Genomic DNA, 15,769 nt, shown 5'->3' on the forward strand with positions numbered 1-15,769 from the left:
TTCTTGAAGCAGGGAGAGAAAATCGGTTGGGTAGGTTTGGGGAGCCTCCGAGGCGCCTGAAGAGCCCCTCAACTTGTATGGCTGGCGGTGGGAGAGCAGCTGGGAGAGGAGCGCCTAGCATCGGTGGAGGGGGAGGTGGCTGAGGTGGGAAGGCAGATAAGGGAGAAGGGGATTTCTCCTAACGTGCCGGGCATTTGGCTCTCCAGTGATGTGGAGACTGAGTGTTTGGTGGCTCCTGAGCAGAGTCTGTCTGCTGTTCCCGCCGCCCTGCGCCCTCGTGTTGGCCGGGGTGCCCCTCTCTTCTTGCCACCCGCAGCCTTGCCGGATCCTCAAACGGATCGGGCACACGGTGAGGATCGGGGCGGCGCACCTGCAGCCTTGGGCTACCTCCCAAGGGGCAGGAGGCTGGAGAGCTCACAATGACATCCCGCTTCGAAGCCACTCTGCCAGGGAAGAATCTGGGTGGCAGGACCCTGGGACTCCAGAGAGATGGAAAACGGGGACCAGTGTGAGAAGGAGAGCGCACCTGGGCGCTGAGAACCTGATCGACAAAGAGAGTCCGGACCAGGCGCCACAACCGCCCCTAATACCGAGGGAGGCGCTCCTGTTGGCGGTGGAGAACCTCAACCGCGTCAAGGGGCTTCTGCCTTACAACCTTTCTCTGGAAGTGGTGATGGCTATCGAGGCGGGCCTGGGCGATCTACCTCTTTTCCCCTTTTCTTCGCCCAGCGCCTCCTCTTGGAGCAACGACCCGGTCTCCTTCTTGCAGAGCATCTGCCACACGGTGGTGGTACAAGGGGTCTCGGCCATCCTTGCCTTTCCGCAGAGCAGAAGCGAGATCTTACAGATGGACTTCGTGGCCACCGCTTTGCACATTCCAGTGATCAGCATCGTACTCAATGAGTTTCCTCGAAAGAGTCAGGTAAGGGACAGCGGGAGATCAGGACGGGAAGAGGAGGGAGGGAGAGAGGGGCAGGGAGCGAGAGGGAAGGAGAGGAAAGAGAGGGGAGGGAGAGGGAGAGAGAGAGAGAAAGGGAATGTGCGCGGAGAAGTGGCGGAACCGCGATAAATATTTAAGATCTTCAGCAAGGATGCCGGGATGGGGGCGGTTCCTATGTAAGAGTTCGAGCGAGTTGCCTTTAGTTTACAAAGCTGATTTAGGAATTCAGTACCATGGACAGCGTAACGCTCGCCAAGCAGCCAATTCGGGTGCTGCAGCGGGAAAGAAACGAATCCAACGTTCCCTGATCCATCCCACAACCACCACCCTTTTGGTTAACGCTGCTCGTTCTGTAATTGCTACCGATGCTGAATTTTTAGTTGGACTGGGGGTAGATTCGCCTCCCCGCTCTCCGAGTTCGAAAGATAGTTTTTGCTCCGCCAGGGGAAGTTGCTAGAGATCTCTAAAACGGCATTTGTGTTCAGACTGTTTCCACACCGCATAAGAGCAATAGGGATGTTTGTGGGGTTTTGCGCGTTTGCCTGCCTGTACGTGTCTGTGTTCAGCCCTAATTAACTCTGAATTCGGAGGCTTTGCTTGTTCTCAGAGAATTCAAGTGGAGAGCCATCCAATTCAAATAAATTGGACATACTTTTCTTTTGTTGTGCAAATATCGTGGATGGCTGCAAAATAGATTGGACACCTCAAACTGGCTTTATTCCCCTTGTTCCATGTCTCTGAGATCATTTAATGTACTGATCAAGGAAAAACAGCTATATTCCAGCAGAGAGAGCAGAGGGGGGAGGGGGAGAAAAAGAGAGAGGGGGGAGGGAGGGAGGGGGGAAGGGAGATAATTGATTCCTTGGTTTGTATATAAACCATGTAAAATGATCAGATTATTTTATTTATTTATTTATTTATCTAATTTATATAGCCACTCACTTGCACAGGCAATGAGTCTGGGCAGTGTAGGACAAAACTAAAACATTATATTTGAGATGCTTGGCTAATAATCACTGTTAATAATTGAAACAAGAATTCACATTTTCAGCATTACTGTACTTCTGCATATTTCAGTCTCAGCACAAGTCTTGAGAAAACATTTATGTGCCTTTGCTTTATATTTAGAGCCTAGGATCAATAATCAGAGATTAGTGATTTCATCATTAGTTTTTGAGAAAAGGCAATATTATATGAATTAGCAGTTTATTTTAATCTATGAAAACTTTCTTTTACTTTTTATTAAGCACAATTTGCATTATTTTCTTACTACTAAAAAGTAAGTTCAAAGTTTGAAAAGACTTCCCTTCTTCTCCAGTGCAAAGAACTGAACAATTGGGAAGATTAGGATTACAAACCTGAATATTTATTTTTGAATAACCCTTATTTAACCATAGGATTTACTTCCATTTAAAAAAGAAGATTTGGATGATAGAATAAACTGTAATGTACATATGCATGGAGAGAGAGGGAATATGTATTAAGGATAATTGTAAATTATATGTATTAAAAATCATAAATATATTGACAATCAACTCCTATGCAATACAGAGATTGTAAGGTTGCTGTAAAATTGTAAAACTACATGTATAATTATTTCACAGAATTACATATCTAAATTTTAAACATTTTATAGAATAACCAACATCTTCTAAAGCAATATGCCATTCTAGTCTGTACTTTCATTCATTGAATAATGTGTATATGTAATTTGAATCTTTTAATTCAAATCCTACCCCAAAGAAATATTAGAATATGTGATTGTCCTTAATCTTAAAAATGGTCTCCTCCTTCTCCTGCTTTTTCTTCCTCCTTCTCCTCTGCATCCAGGTTCTTCGCCTACTTTCATAGGATTGGTCCTTAAATTATTTTTGTAGCCTTTCTTCAAACATATGTCAATAACCTTTTTCAAGTATATTGCCTAAAATAGGACCAAAAAAAAAATCCTAGTGCGACCAGATTAAAGCAGAACAAAATTGGAGTACTCTTTCTCCTAAAGAATGCACATTATTTCTATAATGGAAATGAAAATTGCCTCTATCTATCTATATGTCTGTCTGTCTGTCTGTCTGTCTGTCTGTCTGTCTTTCTATCTATCTATCTATCTATCTATCTATCTATCTATCTATCTATCTATCTATCGGTATGCTGCACATCATCACTGATTCATATTTAGCTTCTCCTCTACTAACTTCTTTGGTTTTTCGCAAATGCAGTACTTCTGAATTCACTAAATCACATTGAGTCTTTAAGAATAAATGCTGAAGTTTACATTTAAGTCTAAAAACACATGTTCCTCGTGTTGACCTAGCGCAAGACATGTTATATGATGATTAAAGTAATGAACTCAGATCAGAAAAGCCCAGATTTAAGCAGTTACTTGATCATCAAACTGGCTCATTTGGGACTAGACATTATTTTCCCCTCTACCCTAAAAGAGTCATTTATCAAAGATAAAATAAAGGGAGATTGTTTGTGTCTGAAGTTTTCAGGGGTGGGGGTGGGATGGGATGCAATTGTAAAAGTTAGTTTTATTTTTGAAGTTCAAACTATATTTTTATGTCTTAAAAATGATAGCCACCTCTTCTACATTTGCAGAAACTATTGTTTCCTTTCATCAATATGTTAGAGGGCAGTGAAAGTAGGAATTTGCTTCTAAATTTAATCTTCAGTTTGACATTTCTATGAATTTGAGCACTTTTGGAAAATAATGTTTGAGAAAGGTGCTAAATCAAATTTTTAACTTTACTTGTTACTAATCTGTAATTCCTTTGATTTATAAGCTGCACATAGAGCTACATAATTCTGGGATCACTTGCCTTCCTGCAAGGTAGGGTGCAGTTGGCCAAAATGGCAAAGATGGGGGATTTGGAGGGACCCAACTCAGAATGGCTTGGATTAGGGTATGTCCTCAGCTAACAACTGGGTGAAATTTAGTTAATGATGGCAATGGGGATGCCAGGATGGCCATCACTAAGTGATGCAGTCTTGTGAAGTCATACTCTATGTCTCCATTAGCATTAGTATTTAGACTTATATACTGCTTCATAGTGCTTTAACAGCCCTCTCTAAGCAGTTTACAGAATCATCATATTGTCCCCAACAATCTGGATCCTCATTTTACCCACCTCGGAAAGATGGAAGGCTGAGTCAACCTTGAGCCGGTGGTGAGATCTGAACTGTTGAACTACAGCTAACAATTAGCTGAAGTAGCCTGCAGTGCTGCACTCTAACCACTGCACCACCTCATTTTGATTGCAAGCAGGCAGTAATACAAGTTGACATTGACCAAATCTGATTTTGAAAATGTTAAGCAGAACTGCAATTCTGCTTTAATAGGACAATATTAGGAAATATTATGATTATAGACCAGAATGGGAAATGGAAAAAGAAGAAGGCAATTCCACTCTTTAAGGTTGCCAAGAAACATGCATGGACTTGTTCACGCAGTCACAAGGAATCAAGGGGAAAAAAATCTCCTTTTTACAAAAACTGACATTTTAATGTACATCAAAAACATATGTTTCAGGAATATTACACTTCAAATTGCATCAGAAAGACTCTTAATGCTCCTCACACAAATGTCACAGATGCTACTTCTTGCTTGCTGTGACTGGGAAATTCACTAAATGCAGAATAACTTTTAGATGGACAGGGAGTTTACATGAAAAGCACTGTTAAACCAGGCAGCTTGGGATTCTGTGAACTCAATTTTATTTATTCCATGGACAAGCTGAATTTATATAACTTCATTCATGTATTTATTACTAGAGTTATATCCTGGGTCTCCTTGGCCCTAGCACTTTTGCCATGACACCACTCTGATCTCCAAGGTAATTACTGCTAGAAATTAGCCTGTCGTTAGTTTATCCAGCTATGTCATCTTTCTAGCTTCCATGAGGTGCTCATGTTTCAATCCAACCATAGCCATAGCAATCTGCATTAGCTCTGTTCTTGGGTGTTGTACTAGTGTATGTGTCTTACAAGAGAGGCTCTTCATATATGGAATTCTAATCAAGGAACATAGCTCACAAAACAAGAGTGGGGCTATAAGAGATGCATCAAGTGGAAAAGCATCAAGGAAGACAAAATCAAGTCCATGCCTCAGAATTACAAGCAGTTGCATACAATTAGAAGAATATACTTGGGTAGGAGTACTCAAGCAATAACCTGAGATCCTAAAGTCCAAGTTAAAACAGTTTGGGCACATATCTGCATACATATACCTTTTTAAAGAGTAGGAAAAGTTATAGCTAGCATTCTATCCAACTTTTGACATTTGATTGCCTTTTGCCTAAAGCTATTCACGCATAAATAACAGAGGATTATATAGTATATTAGGACTCTGTTCATAATGTTGGCAATATATTGGCTGCAGGTGATTGCAAACTGCCACAAGAGGGAGCTAGAGTTTATAGCTTATTTCTCTCTGTTTCTCCTTGTCTAAGCTACTCACTGTTAATGGCTACTCGCTGTTGGGTTTGCTCTGCAGTTACTCTGCAATCTCTCTGTATTGTAGTTATATATTAAAGCTAAAATATGTTTAGGCTTAATATCTTTGCTGATTATGAAAAAGACAACTGGTAAGAAAGACTATGTACTTGGTAATATTTGAATTGTTATTCTGACTTATTATGTGTATGATTTTAGACTGTTTATCTGAATATGTTATTTCTCAAAGTAAACTTTCATTTAAGTTAGTATATCTATGTGTGGCTGAGTAGTTATCTAATAGTTAACCAATCTCGATCTAAACATTTCTCTGTGTGCACAACTTTGGTAAACAATGATTATTCTGCTCATACATTAACATAGCCCATGCATAAATAACAGAGGATTATTTAGTTCCATTCTTATGGACTAGGAGTTGTGGTTTATGTTCAAGAACTGGTGGTGGGATACATATTCCTGACTAGTTCTAGGTTATCAGGAGAAAAGCCCCTTCTTTCCATAATCTGGTCAATCAGACTTTCTTCCTCTTGTTAGTCTGATGAAGATTCATCCAGGAGGGTAATAACCCAAGATTTGGAAGTTAGTAGTCTTCCAAAGATTGTTGGACTGCAGGTAGCTCCATCAACATAGATTGCAAAAAATAGTATTGGGAATGAATAGCCACAAATATTCCACACATGTTTTCCTTTAGCAACCCGTTGAACTTCTTCCCAATGGCAACCATGCCACTCAAACGTACAGTAGGTATATAGGTATATTTGTATACAGTGGTATACTTATGAACTTAATTCATTCCATGACCAGGTTCTTAAGTAGAAAAATTTGTAAGAAGAAACAATTTTTCCCATAGGAATCAATGTAAAAAGCAAATAATGTCTGCGATTGGGGAAACAACAGGGAGGGTGGAGGCCCTGTTTCCTCCCAGGAGATTCCTAAAGAGGCCCCATGGAGGCTTCTTCCCACCTTTTCCATCCCTGTTTCCTCCCAGGAGATTCCTAGAGAGGCCCCACAGAAGCTTTTCCCTGGCTTTTCTGGCCAGGGAAATTCCTAGAGAGGCCTCACGGAGGCTTCTCCCTGCCTTTTCCGGTTACAGTTTTGGAGGCTTGAGTTTGTAAATAGAAAATGGTTCTTGAGAGGTTCTAGAGGCAAAAAAATCTTGAAAACCCAGTTCTTATCTAGAAAAGTTCATAAGTAGAGGCATTCTTAGGTAGAGGTACCACTGTATTTGCAATCCATACAATTTGAATGTTACATACCCATTATACTACAGGTAGTTCTTGATGTACAATGATTTGTTTAGTGTTTTTTCAAAGTTATGACAGCACTGTAAAATGTGACTTATGACCATTTATCACAGTTACAACCTTTGCAGCAACCCCACAGTCACATGATCAAAATTCAGCCCAGCTTGGCCACTGACTCATACTTATGACCATTGCAGTGTCTCAGGGTGATGTGATCCCCTTTTGTGACAAGCAAAGTCAATGGGAAAGCCAGATTCACTTATCAACCATGTTACTAACTTAACAACTCCAAGTCTTCGAAGAGGGGAGGCATACAAATCTTATTATTATTATTATTATTATTATTATTATTATTATTATTATTATTATTAACTCCAGTGATTCAATTAACAACCGAGGCAAGGAAGGATGTAAAATAAGGCAAAACTCACTTAACAAATATCTCACTTAGCAACCTAAATTTTTGGCTTAACTGTGGTCATATATTGAGGACTACCTATATGTACTTTTAGCCTTGGCAATTACAGTTAGCTAAAGTTACCTTTAGCCTTTCAACTACAGTATACTGTATATATCAGTGATTGTGAACTTTTTTAATTTGCTTGCCAAAATGGGAAGGAAGGTGGGCACACACCCCTAAATTTGTGCATCACCCGCAAATGCGTGTGTGAGAACACCCTCCCCCCTGCTCCTGGCACACAATGGCACACCTGTTTTTTCACTCTCCACAGGTTTCAGAGTCTTTCTAGGAGTCTGGGAAATGCAAAAAATGGCATCTGCCCCAGAGGCTCTCCAGAGGCCAGAAATTGACTGTTTCCAACTTCCGGAAGTTGGCAAATGGGTCATTTCCCACCTCCAGAGGCCTCTGGGAAGTGGAGAAGACCATTTTCATCCTCCACAGCTCATAGAAAGGCTCTGAAGCCTGTGGAGAGCTGAACTGAACTGAAAGTTGGCAAAAGGGCCATTTTCTGCCTTTGGAGGGCTTCTGGGGGCTTCTGGGACAGGGAAGGCCGTTTTCACCTTTCCCAGGTTCCTAGAAAGGCTCTTGAGCTTGGGGAGAGCAAAAAAATGGGCCTTCCCCACACCCTCCAGAGGCTGTAAACATCCTGTTTCCTGATTTCCAGTGGGCCCAGGAGGCTGGAGTGTCCTGAGTTTGCGTGCCCACTGATATGGCTCTGTGGGTCACTTGTGGTACGCGTGTCACAGGTTCGCCATCACTGGTATATATCATTCTAAAACTTCAGGTGCAGCTTTCCTCTTGCTTGGTGTCCATCTTTCATTTTAAGCTGCTTTGTAAACTTCTTTAGCTCCAAAACATGTTTTTGTCCAGAATGATCAACAACTTTGGTGACCATTTTTTGATGGCTTTGTAAATGGGTTCATCCTCCAGGGCTGTAAAACAACTTTATATCTCAGGCGCAGAGCTAGTAATTTTACTCAAAATTACAATAAACTGCAGAATTGACCTGCTCCTATTTAATAATGAGAGTTATTAGCCTGTGCATGCAATTCTACACGTGCTGGTAGTACATCGCTAATCTAGAAGAATGAGCACGGACTCTGATAAAGGACAGCTTCATTTGCACTGAGCTTGCCTACAAAGCAGTTTAATGAGGTTACTGCTTGTTTTTCTGTCTCTTGATTCTGTGGTAGTTCTCAATAGGCTATTTACAGAAATGGGTTATGGGATAGTTGGCATATTTTGTGCCCTAACCTCTAGATCAAGGGCTAAAACTGTATCATTAGAATCCTTGGATCCCGAAGAAGTTAGCCTCCAAAGCCTAATTTCTGTGGTTCAGCTGAGATAAAATAATCAGCTTGCCTGTTAATGATTCAGAAGTAGAAACTGGGAAAACATATGCACTTTCTGGCATAAATAGGTTAAACAATAATGGGAACTGAGGATACAAACCAAATTGCTGAGCAAGGCCAGTATCAGAGAAAGAAGGAACATCTTCAATTTACAGCATAAGTAAGTTTGTTATATTTGGGCCAATTTCTCTTTTGGCCAAGGTTTTTTATGTGGATTCACTCCAGTTCTTGATGGCCTTAACAACATTCTTTCTTAACTTGAGGCTTAAAGGTGCTTTTCAACCTACGCCTGATAGGAAATTATCAGAGTTCAAAGCTAAGATTTAAAAAAATTCCAAATGAATATATTTATAAGATCCTAGTGGAAGATTTCTGGGACATTCTCTGTAGATGGTGACAGGCTTATATGTGAAATACCATATTTTTTGCACTATAAAACACACCAGTGTATAAGTCACACCAAGATTTCAAAGAGATAAAGCAAAAAAAGTTTTTGTCCTCCCCCACCCTCAGGAGTGCTCTACAAGGGTCCCAAACCTTCTGTGCACCCATTGGGCACAGTATAAGTGCACTAGAGTGCCTTCCATCCTCTGTCCTATTGCTCTCCTATATCTCCTATACCTTTCTTCTATTCCTATATCTCTTCTTCTATTCTTTCATTGATATGTTCTATTACTATACCTTCTTTTCTATTATTTCTTAGATATATTTTACTATGAGTATCTCCTCTATAACCTTCATCATGTATTTTACTATGTGTATATAGATATATACCCACTAAAACCCTCATTGTGTATTGGACAAAATAAATAAATAAATAAATAAATAATAAAATAAATAAAAATAATAAATTTTCTTTTGCAAAACTGGACTTGTTTTTCATCCATTTTTGCAAAAACAAACGGGGCATATAGAGGGTTTGGGAAACCTGCAGAGGGCTTCTGAGAGCTGGGGGAAGACAAAAATGCCTGTGTTTGCAAAAAATGACCCATTTTTGCTTCTTTTTTTAATAAAACAGGGGTCATTTTGCCTTTCCCCAGCCATCAAGAATACACTGCAGACCTCCCAAATCCTCTGGGCACCCAATTTTTGCAAAAAAATGGGACATGAGGATGGGGCTTTGGGTGGCCAAAATGGCTGTATCGGTGTATAAGAGGCACCAATTTTTCCACTCTCTGAAAAATATGGTAGTTTATACTCTGAAAAATATGGTAGTTTAAAGTCTTGTTTTCAGGAAGAGAGTTTTATGCCAATACTGAATGGGAGCTAATTTCAATAGGAATGCCAAAGTATTTAGGAATCTACTCCAGACAAAATTGCAAGTAGTCCTTGGTTTATGACCACAATTGAGCCCGAAATTTCTGTTGTTAATGGAGACATTTGTTAAGTGAATTTTGTCCCATTTTACAGCCTTTCTTGTGACGATTGTTAAGTGAATCACTGCAGTCAGTAAGTTAGCAACATGGTTGTTTGATGAATCCAGCTTCCCCATTGACTTTGCTTTTTAAAAGATTGCAAAAGGCGATCACGTGACCTCGGGATACTGCAACCATCAAAAGTCTGAGTTGGTTGCCAAGCATGTGAATTTTGATCACATGTCCATGGGGATGCTGCAAAGATCATAAGTGTAAAAACAGTCATAAGTCATATGTATTGTGAATTTGTTGATTGAATGGGTATGAGAGTATTTTAATTGTTTTTGTAGGGTTTTTTAGATTATTAACTTTAATTAATTGGATTGAGGGTGTATATTGTTTCCTTATATGTTGTAAGCCTCCCCGAGTCCTCAGAGAAGGGAAGCATATAAATCCAATAAATAAATAATAAGTAAGTCACTTTTTTCATTGTGGTAAGTTTGAATAGTCACTAAACAAACGATTGTAAGTTGAGGACTTACCTGTAATTCTGCTTTCTGTTGTCCATTATGACAGCTGAACAGGTAAACAATGGCCAAGCTTTATATTACTTCATATATTGCATGAAATGTTGCGTGGGCACGCATGCCCAGTGCTGAAAACATCAGGCCCAAGCCATCATTTGAGTAGAGATTTTGGCCTGCCACAATTAGAGTAGTCCTGTGGGAATTGGGGAGGGATGGTTACATGAGAGAGGAAAGTTACCAGCCACAACTCCTTCCTTCCAAAAGATTCAAGGTCATCCTTTGTTCAACACCAGCCAGAAGTACAGCGATGGACCATGGACGTTGAAGGGTGGTCCATGTGATGTGATGAATTTGTGGGTGTGGGATGAGGAAATGAACCTTAACCTAGATGGGGAATCAGTTTGACCACAGTTCGTATCCCACATGGCTCTGTTAATAAATTGGAACTTGGAAGGAGGCCAAGGTTTGGATTCTGATTTATTTTTCGGATGTTTATTGGAGCGCTGACACAAAAAAGAAGATAACGGTGCCTATGGCGCTGCTGAAAGAGCCGATTCAGGAGCATGGCCAGACAGACATCGCTCCCAGTTCAGGGAGTGGGAGGAAACTCCCACTACTGGTTCTATAGAACTGATCCAAACTGGGAGAAACCCACTTCTGCTAATGTTATTTCTTATAGGAGAAATGGTTAGAAAAAATAGTAGGCACCTTTGTTATTCTTCAGCTCTTCCACTCTGACCTGCATTCTCATTAAGCTACTTTTCTTTTATTCAGGAAAACATAATATCCGTGGGATATTATTTTGCAAAGTGTACTGAAGTGTTCAGCTTGCCCTCTTTGTAAGACCTCTGGTCCAGCGATGTATGCAAAGACCTTTTGCTGAATCGTTTCCTGGCTTCCATCACACCTGCTAAACTTTTAAAGGGGTGGACACCTTTCTTTTGAGTCTTACTAATTCTTTCTTTTTTTAATTAAGTGGGAGAAAGACGTAGAACGTTGCTTCTGAAGTGCTTTCTTTAACAGTAGTGTTGCTCTTCATCATATGACGGAGGTAGTAGCAGTTAGAACGGATCAATCGGCAACATTCTGAGCCTCAGCCCAGTTGTCAGTTGTCAGTTATTTTTTCTACAGATCTAACTTTGGTCCAATCCATTTTGAAGATGGTCTTTCTCCCCCTCCTTCCTCCCCCCTGGCTTCTCGTATAACACATCTGGTCTACTTCGGTTGTAGATTTAGAGAATTGTCTTACTGATGATCAAAATCCTGATCTTTCCAACATTCCCTTGACTAAAGACTAAAAACTAGCTGCCAATACAAAGAGCAAAAATTGTTAAACGAACTGCATCCTATTAAGATGTCTGAGATGAGCACAGTTATGGTAATAGCTGTTCTCTACAGTTCTGTTATGGTAAAGTAAACCTCCTGTCTTTAGGGTGAACCTGCAACACAACATTTTGTAAGGTACTGTATAGGGCCCACACCCACACCCACTGGAGTAAGGTGAATGGGACACCCTTTCTGGATGCAAGACTGTGCATAGATTATGTATTCATTGCTCAGATACAATCTTGTTTATTTATACTGTATTCTAGATTGATTGATTGATTGATTGATTGATTGATTGATTGATTGATTGATTGATTGATTGCCCTGCTTCTTCTCTGAACTTATTCTGAAGCATTAGGGCCATAAGAAAAAAAATATTTTTTCATAATTGAAAGCACAGCAGGCAGGATCTTCAGAAAAATTGAACGGAAAATTTGAAAAGGACAAATGTTGAGATGTTTCTCTTAGCAGGATGCATTTAGCCACTAGTAGTAATTCAGGGAATTTTATCCAAGCCAGAATCAGAATGTGAGCCTATTTATTTGCCATTTTATCTTGCTGATCTGCCAATTGGTAGCATTCTGTGCTGAGCTTCCTTTGTTCTGCTAAGGATGGAAGCTCTTGACAACAATTTAGTAAAATGACCTGAAGGTGATAGCAGCAAAACAATCAATTTTGTGTCAGGAAACACAAAAGGAATCCAGAATAAATTGCATTAATGCTACATAAAATCTAGGCTGAAATAAGAATTTGTACAAGTTTTGCAGTGAAATAGGATGTTCCATGGGTAAATATTGCACATATCCATGTATAACTGGATTTCATTTACTCCATGGTATATGAAACATATGGAAGTATCAATAAAATAAGAATGTGCCTAACCATTGATACAAAATCCTCAGTGAGAAATATATAAGATATAAGGAGATAAGAAAGAAGTAAACTTACACATTTTCCTATGATATAGAAATTATTTCTGTTAAGTGACAAAGTGAGTAGTGGAAATATGTAGCCTAAAATAAAAATATTCTCAATTGCCACTAAATCACAAATTTATAATCTGCATGCTCCTGGTTTACTCACCATTGCAGGAAAGAAGTGAAAGATGGAATAAGCACAGAATTAGTGCTCATCTGTGCAAATAGAAATTCTTGAATATAAAAATTGTCACCCATGGGAAAAGATTCTGTGTTAATCTCGTACCCTATACTATATTACAAAAAGGGACAAATGATTTTTAAGGTAGAACAGCACTGATTCATTATCTGTGATTTTAATTAGTAGAATCAGAAATCAGTAGCAGAGTACTATGCAGATTAGCTCATTCAGAGCAAGACTACTTTGAAACTGAGTGATGGATCTAGCATGAAACCTTTAAAAAAGATCAATCTCAATATATTCTATGGGGACTGAAAGAGTAATTTCCTGTCTGGTTGGTTGGTTGGTTGGTTGGTTGGTTGGTTGGTTGGTTGGTTGGTTTGTGACTACCCTCTGCTTTTGTCTATAAGGGTTTACGTCCTCTTTGCTCTTCTTGGGAACAATGAGTAGTTCTACAAGATTCTTCTAGATATCCTTTATCCTTAATTTAGTAATATTTGTTTTCTTCAGTTTGAATATTGTTGGGTTTTTATGCCTGAAGGGATTTTCAAAACTTGTTGCTGAGACTGTAACCAGATTCTGTCTCATGGCTGTTAATTTATACAGCCTTCCTTCCTTCCTTCCTTCCTTCCTTCCTTCCTTCCTTCCTTCCTTCCTTCTCCCTCCCTCCCTTTCTTTCTTTTTTCCCCTTGCTCCCTCACTCCCCCCACTTCCTCTCTCTGGAACAGAGCCAATTAGGGTAGTGGTTAAGGTGTTAGGCTAGAAACTGGGTGACCAGGAGCTCTAGTTCTGCCATAAACACAAAGGCAGGGGAGTGATCTTGGGTCTTAATCATAGGAAGAAACCAGGGCAAACCACTTTCCAAAAAACTTTGCTAGAGGTGCAGGGACTTCTCCAGACAATTACGAGGAGTTGAGTTAAATGTGTCTGTCTGTTTGCCTGTCTATCTGTTTGTCTCTGTGTTTGTTTCCATCCATCCATCCACCCACCCACTTACCTATCTGAAGTTAATCTATGTAACCAGTCTAGTCAAAATCAGCTCTCCCAGGGAAAAGATGTTCACCTCTGCACTCATTGTAGCCTCTGAAGTTTCTGAAGCCTCTGGCTGAATCCCTGCCTCTGGCGCCAAATCTCCAGCCTCCTCACTGTCTGAATAAGCTACCAGCTGCACAGGCTGTTGGTGGTCCAGATCGAAGCACCCCATGGGCAGGATCGAGGCCCCAGACCTTGAGTTTGACACCCCTGCACCATTTCTTTCATATTAATGAATCTCTTGACTTGCAGTGAGTTATCCTGTGGAGAAATGGTCAGGGTGAGATGTCCTGCAGCAAGTTGGCTGTGGCAGATTGATCATGGCGAGCTGGCTGCGATGAATTATCATTGACCCTCTTCTGGGTGCTGCTGAGATGCACTCCCAGTTCTGCTCTTAAGAGGTGTTGATTTTCATCACTCCAACTGAGCTTCCATGCCATGCTCCAGGTGAGGAACCCCATTAGGAACATTGCTTGTGGCCCTTGCAATTGACTGATAGTCTAACCTGCCCGTAATAACTGTCACTCTCCAGATATTGCCTCTCGCTTCCTCACCTGCAGGCTGTTTACTATCTCCTTTTTCTGCTAAACACACATAACATAAGGTCTGGTTGAGGTGAGGCTGCCTCTGGACACCAGGATGTGACTCAATTAGTGAGGTTGCTGGAATGCCAGCTTGGATGCTTGTGAAGAAATGAATGCATGGACGAGCACATTTCTCAGGTTTCTGGGGCCATAAACTTTTATATCCTTTTGAGAAGGAGCATGAGCTGTGCTGAGCCTTGGGAAGGTGGGTGGGAAACATTTATTTCTGACTGCAGCTGCTTTTCCCAAGCACAGACAGCAACTCCAGCTTTACTCCCCCACCCCACACACACAATCTCTTCCTCATACCTCTTTTTTATTTGGGGAAAGAGGCGGAGGTGTTAAAAATAAAAAAGCCATAGATGTTATATATGTTGACGGCAGCAGGATTATTTTATGCACAAAAATGGAAGGACACTTTGAATCCCACAATGGATGAATGACTGCAAACATTGACGGAGTTGGCAGCAAATGACTTAAATTGACTGCTTTGATTAAATGGGAAAAAAATAACACAATTACTTTTGTTTCTATTTGGAAACCACTTTTGGACTTTGTACTTGAGGTGGGGGGGAAAACGAAACTTTGATTTTGCGTTTTACTGATTAGATAGGTTTGTTGTTAAAAACATGGCTAGTTTATACTACTATGTAAAAGTAAAATATTGAGGTCTACTTGTTTTAAAGAGAGCTAGAAGTTGTTCTGTCGGGCTCTCTGATAGACTCCTCCCAAAAATTCACAGGTACAAATTTCAGACACACACACGTTTGAAAATTCAAAACAATATTCTTTATAATGAAAATTCCCTAAACCTAAGCCCTCTTTTGGTATAGCAAAGAGCACTCGTCTCCAAACAAACTGGTAATTTGTACAAGTCCCTTATCAGTTCTGTGATACTTAGCTTGCAGCTGTGAGGCAATTCACAGTCCTTCTTCTTTCACAAAGTGAAACACATTTTGCTCTGGTTTAGTTTCAAAGCGGGGAAAAATCAGCACACAAAAGGTCAAAGTCAGTAAAGCAGTCACGAAACACAACGATCAGATAATCCTCCACAATGGCCAAACCCACAGGCTGCTATTTATAGCAGCCTCACTAATTACCACAGCCCCACCCAACCACAGGTGGCCTCATTTTCTTTGATAATAATCTCTCAGTTGTTGTTGCCTATGCATCGCTCGACGCATGTGTGGCTGTATCATTAACTCTTGTTCTGAATCCAAGGAGGAGCTAGATAATTGATCTCCTTCTGAGCTGTCTGCCACACTCTCCTCCTCCCTGTCACTCATGTCTTCTTGGTCAGAGGAGCCTTCATCAGCAGATTCCACCAGGGGCAAAACAGGCCTGCAGCATGTTGATGTCTCCCCCACATCCACAGTCCTTGGGGCAGGAGCTGGGCCAG

At 40.5% G+C, this 15,769-nt stretch overlaps 1 protein-coding gene across 1 annotated transcript in view; it reads left to right on the forward strand.

Annotated features, from left to right (window-relative positions):
* The first annotated feature begins 208 nt into the window (after positions 1 to 208).
* Positions 209 to 15,769, forward strand: part of GRIN3A (glutamate ionotropic receptor NMDA type subunit 3A) — a 167,311-nt gene continuing 151,750 nt past the window's right edge. Inside the window, exon 1 of the mRNA XM_070736237.1 lies at positions 209 to 922. Coding sequence (XP_070592338.1) covers positions 209 to 922 — 714 coding nt within the window. The remainder of the gene's footprint in view (positions 923 to 15,769) is intronic.

This window comes from Erythrolamprus reginae, chromosome 2 (assembly GCF_031021105.1).
Source record: "Erythrolamprus reginae isolate rEryReg1 chromosome 2, rEryReg1.hap1, whole genome shotgun sequence".
Classification (NCBI taxonomy): Eukaryota; Metazoa; Chordata; class Lepidosauria; order Squamata; family Dipsadidae; genus Erythrolamprus; species Erythrolamprus reginae.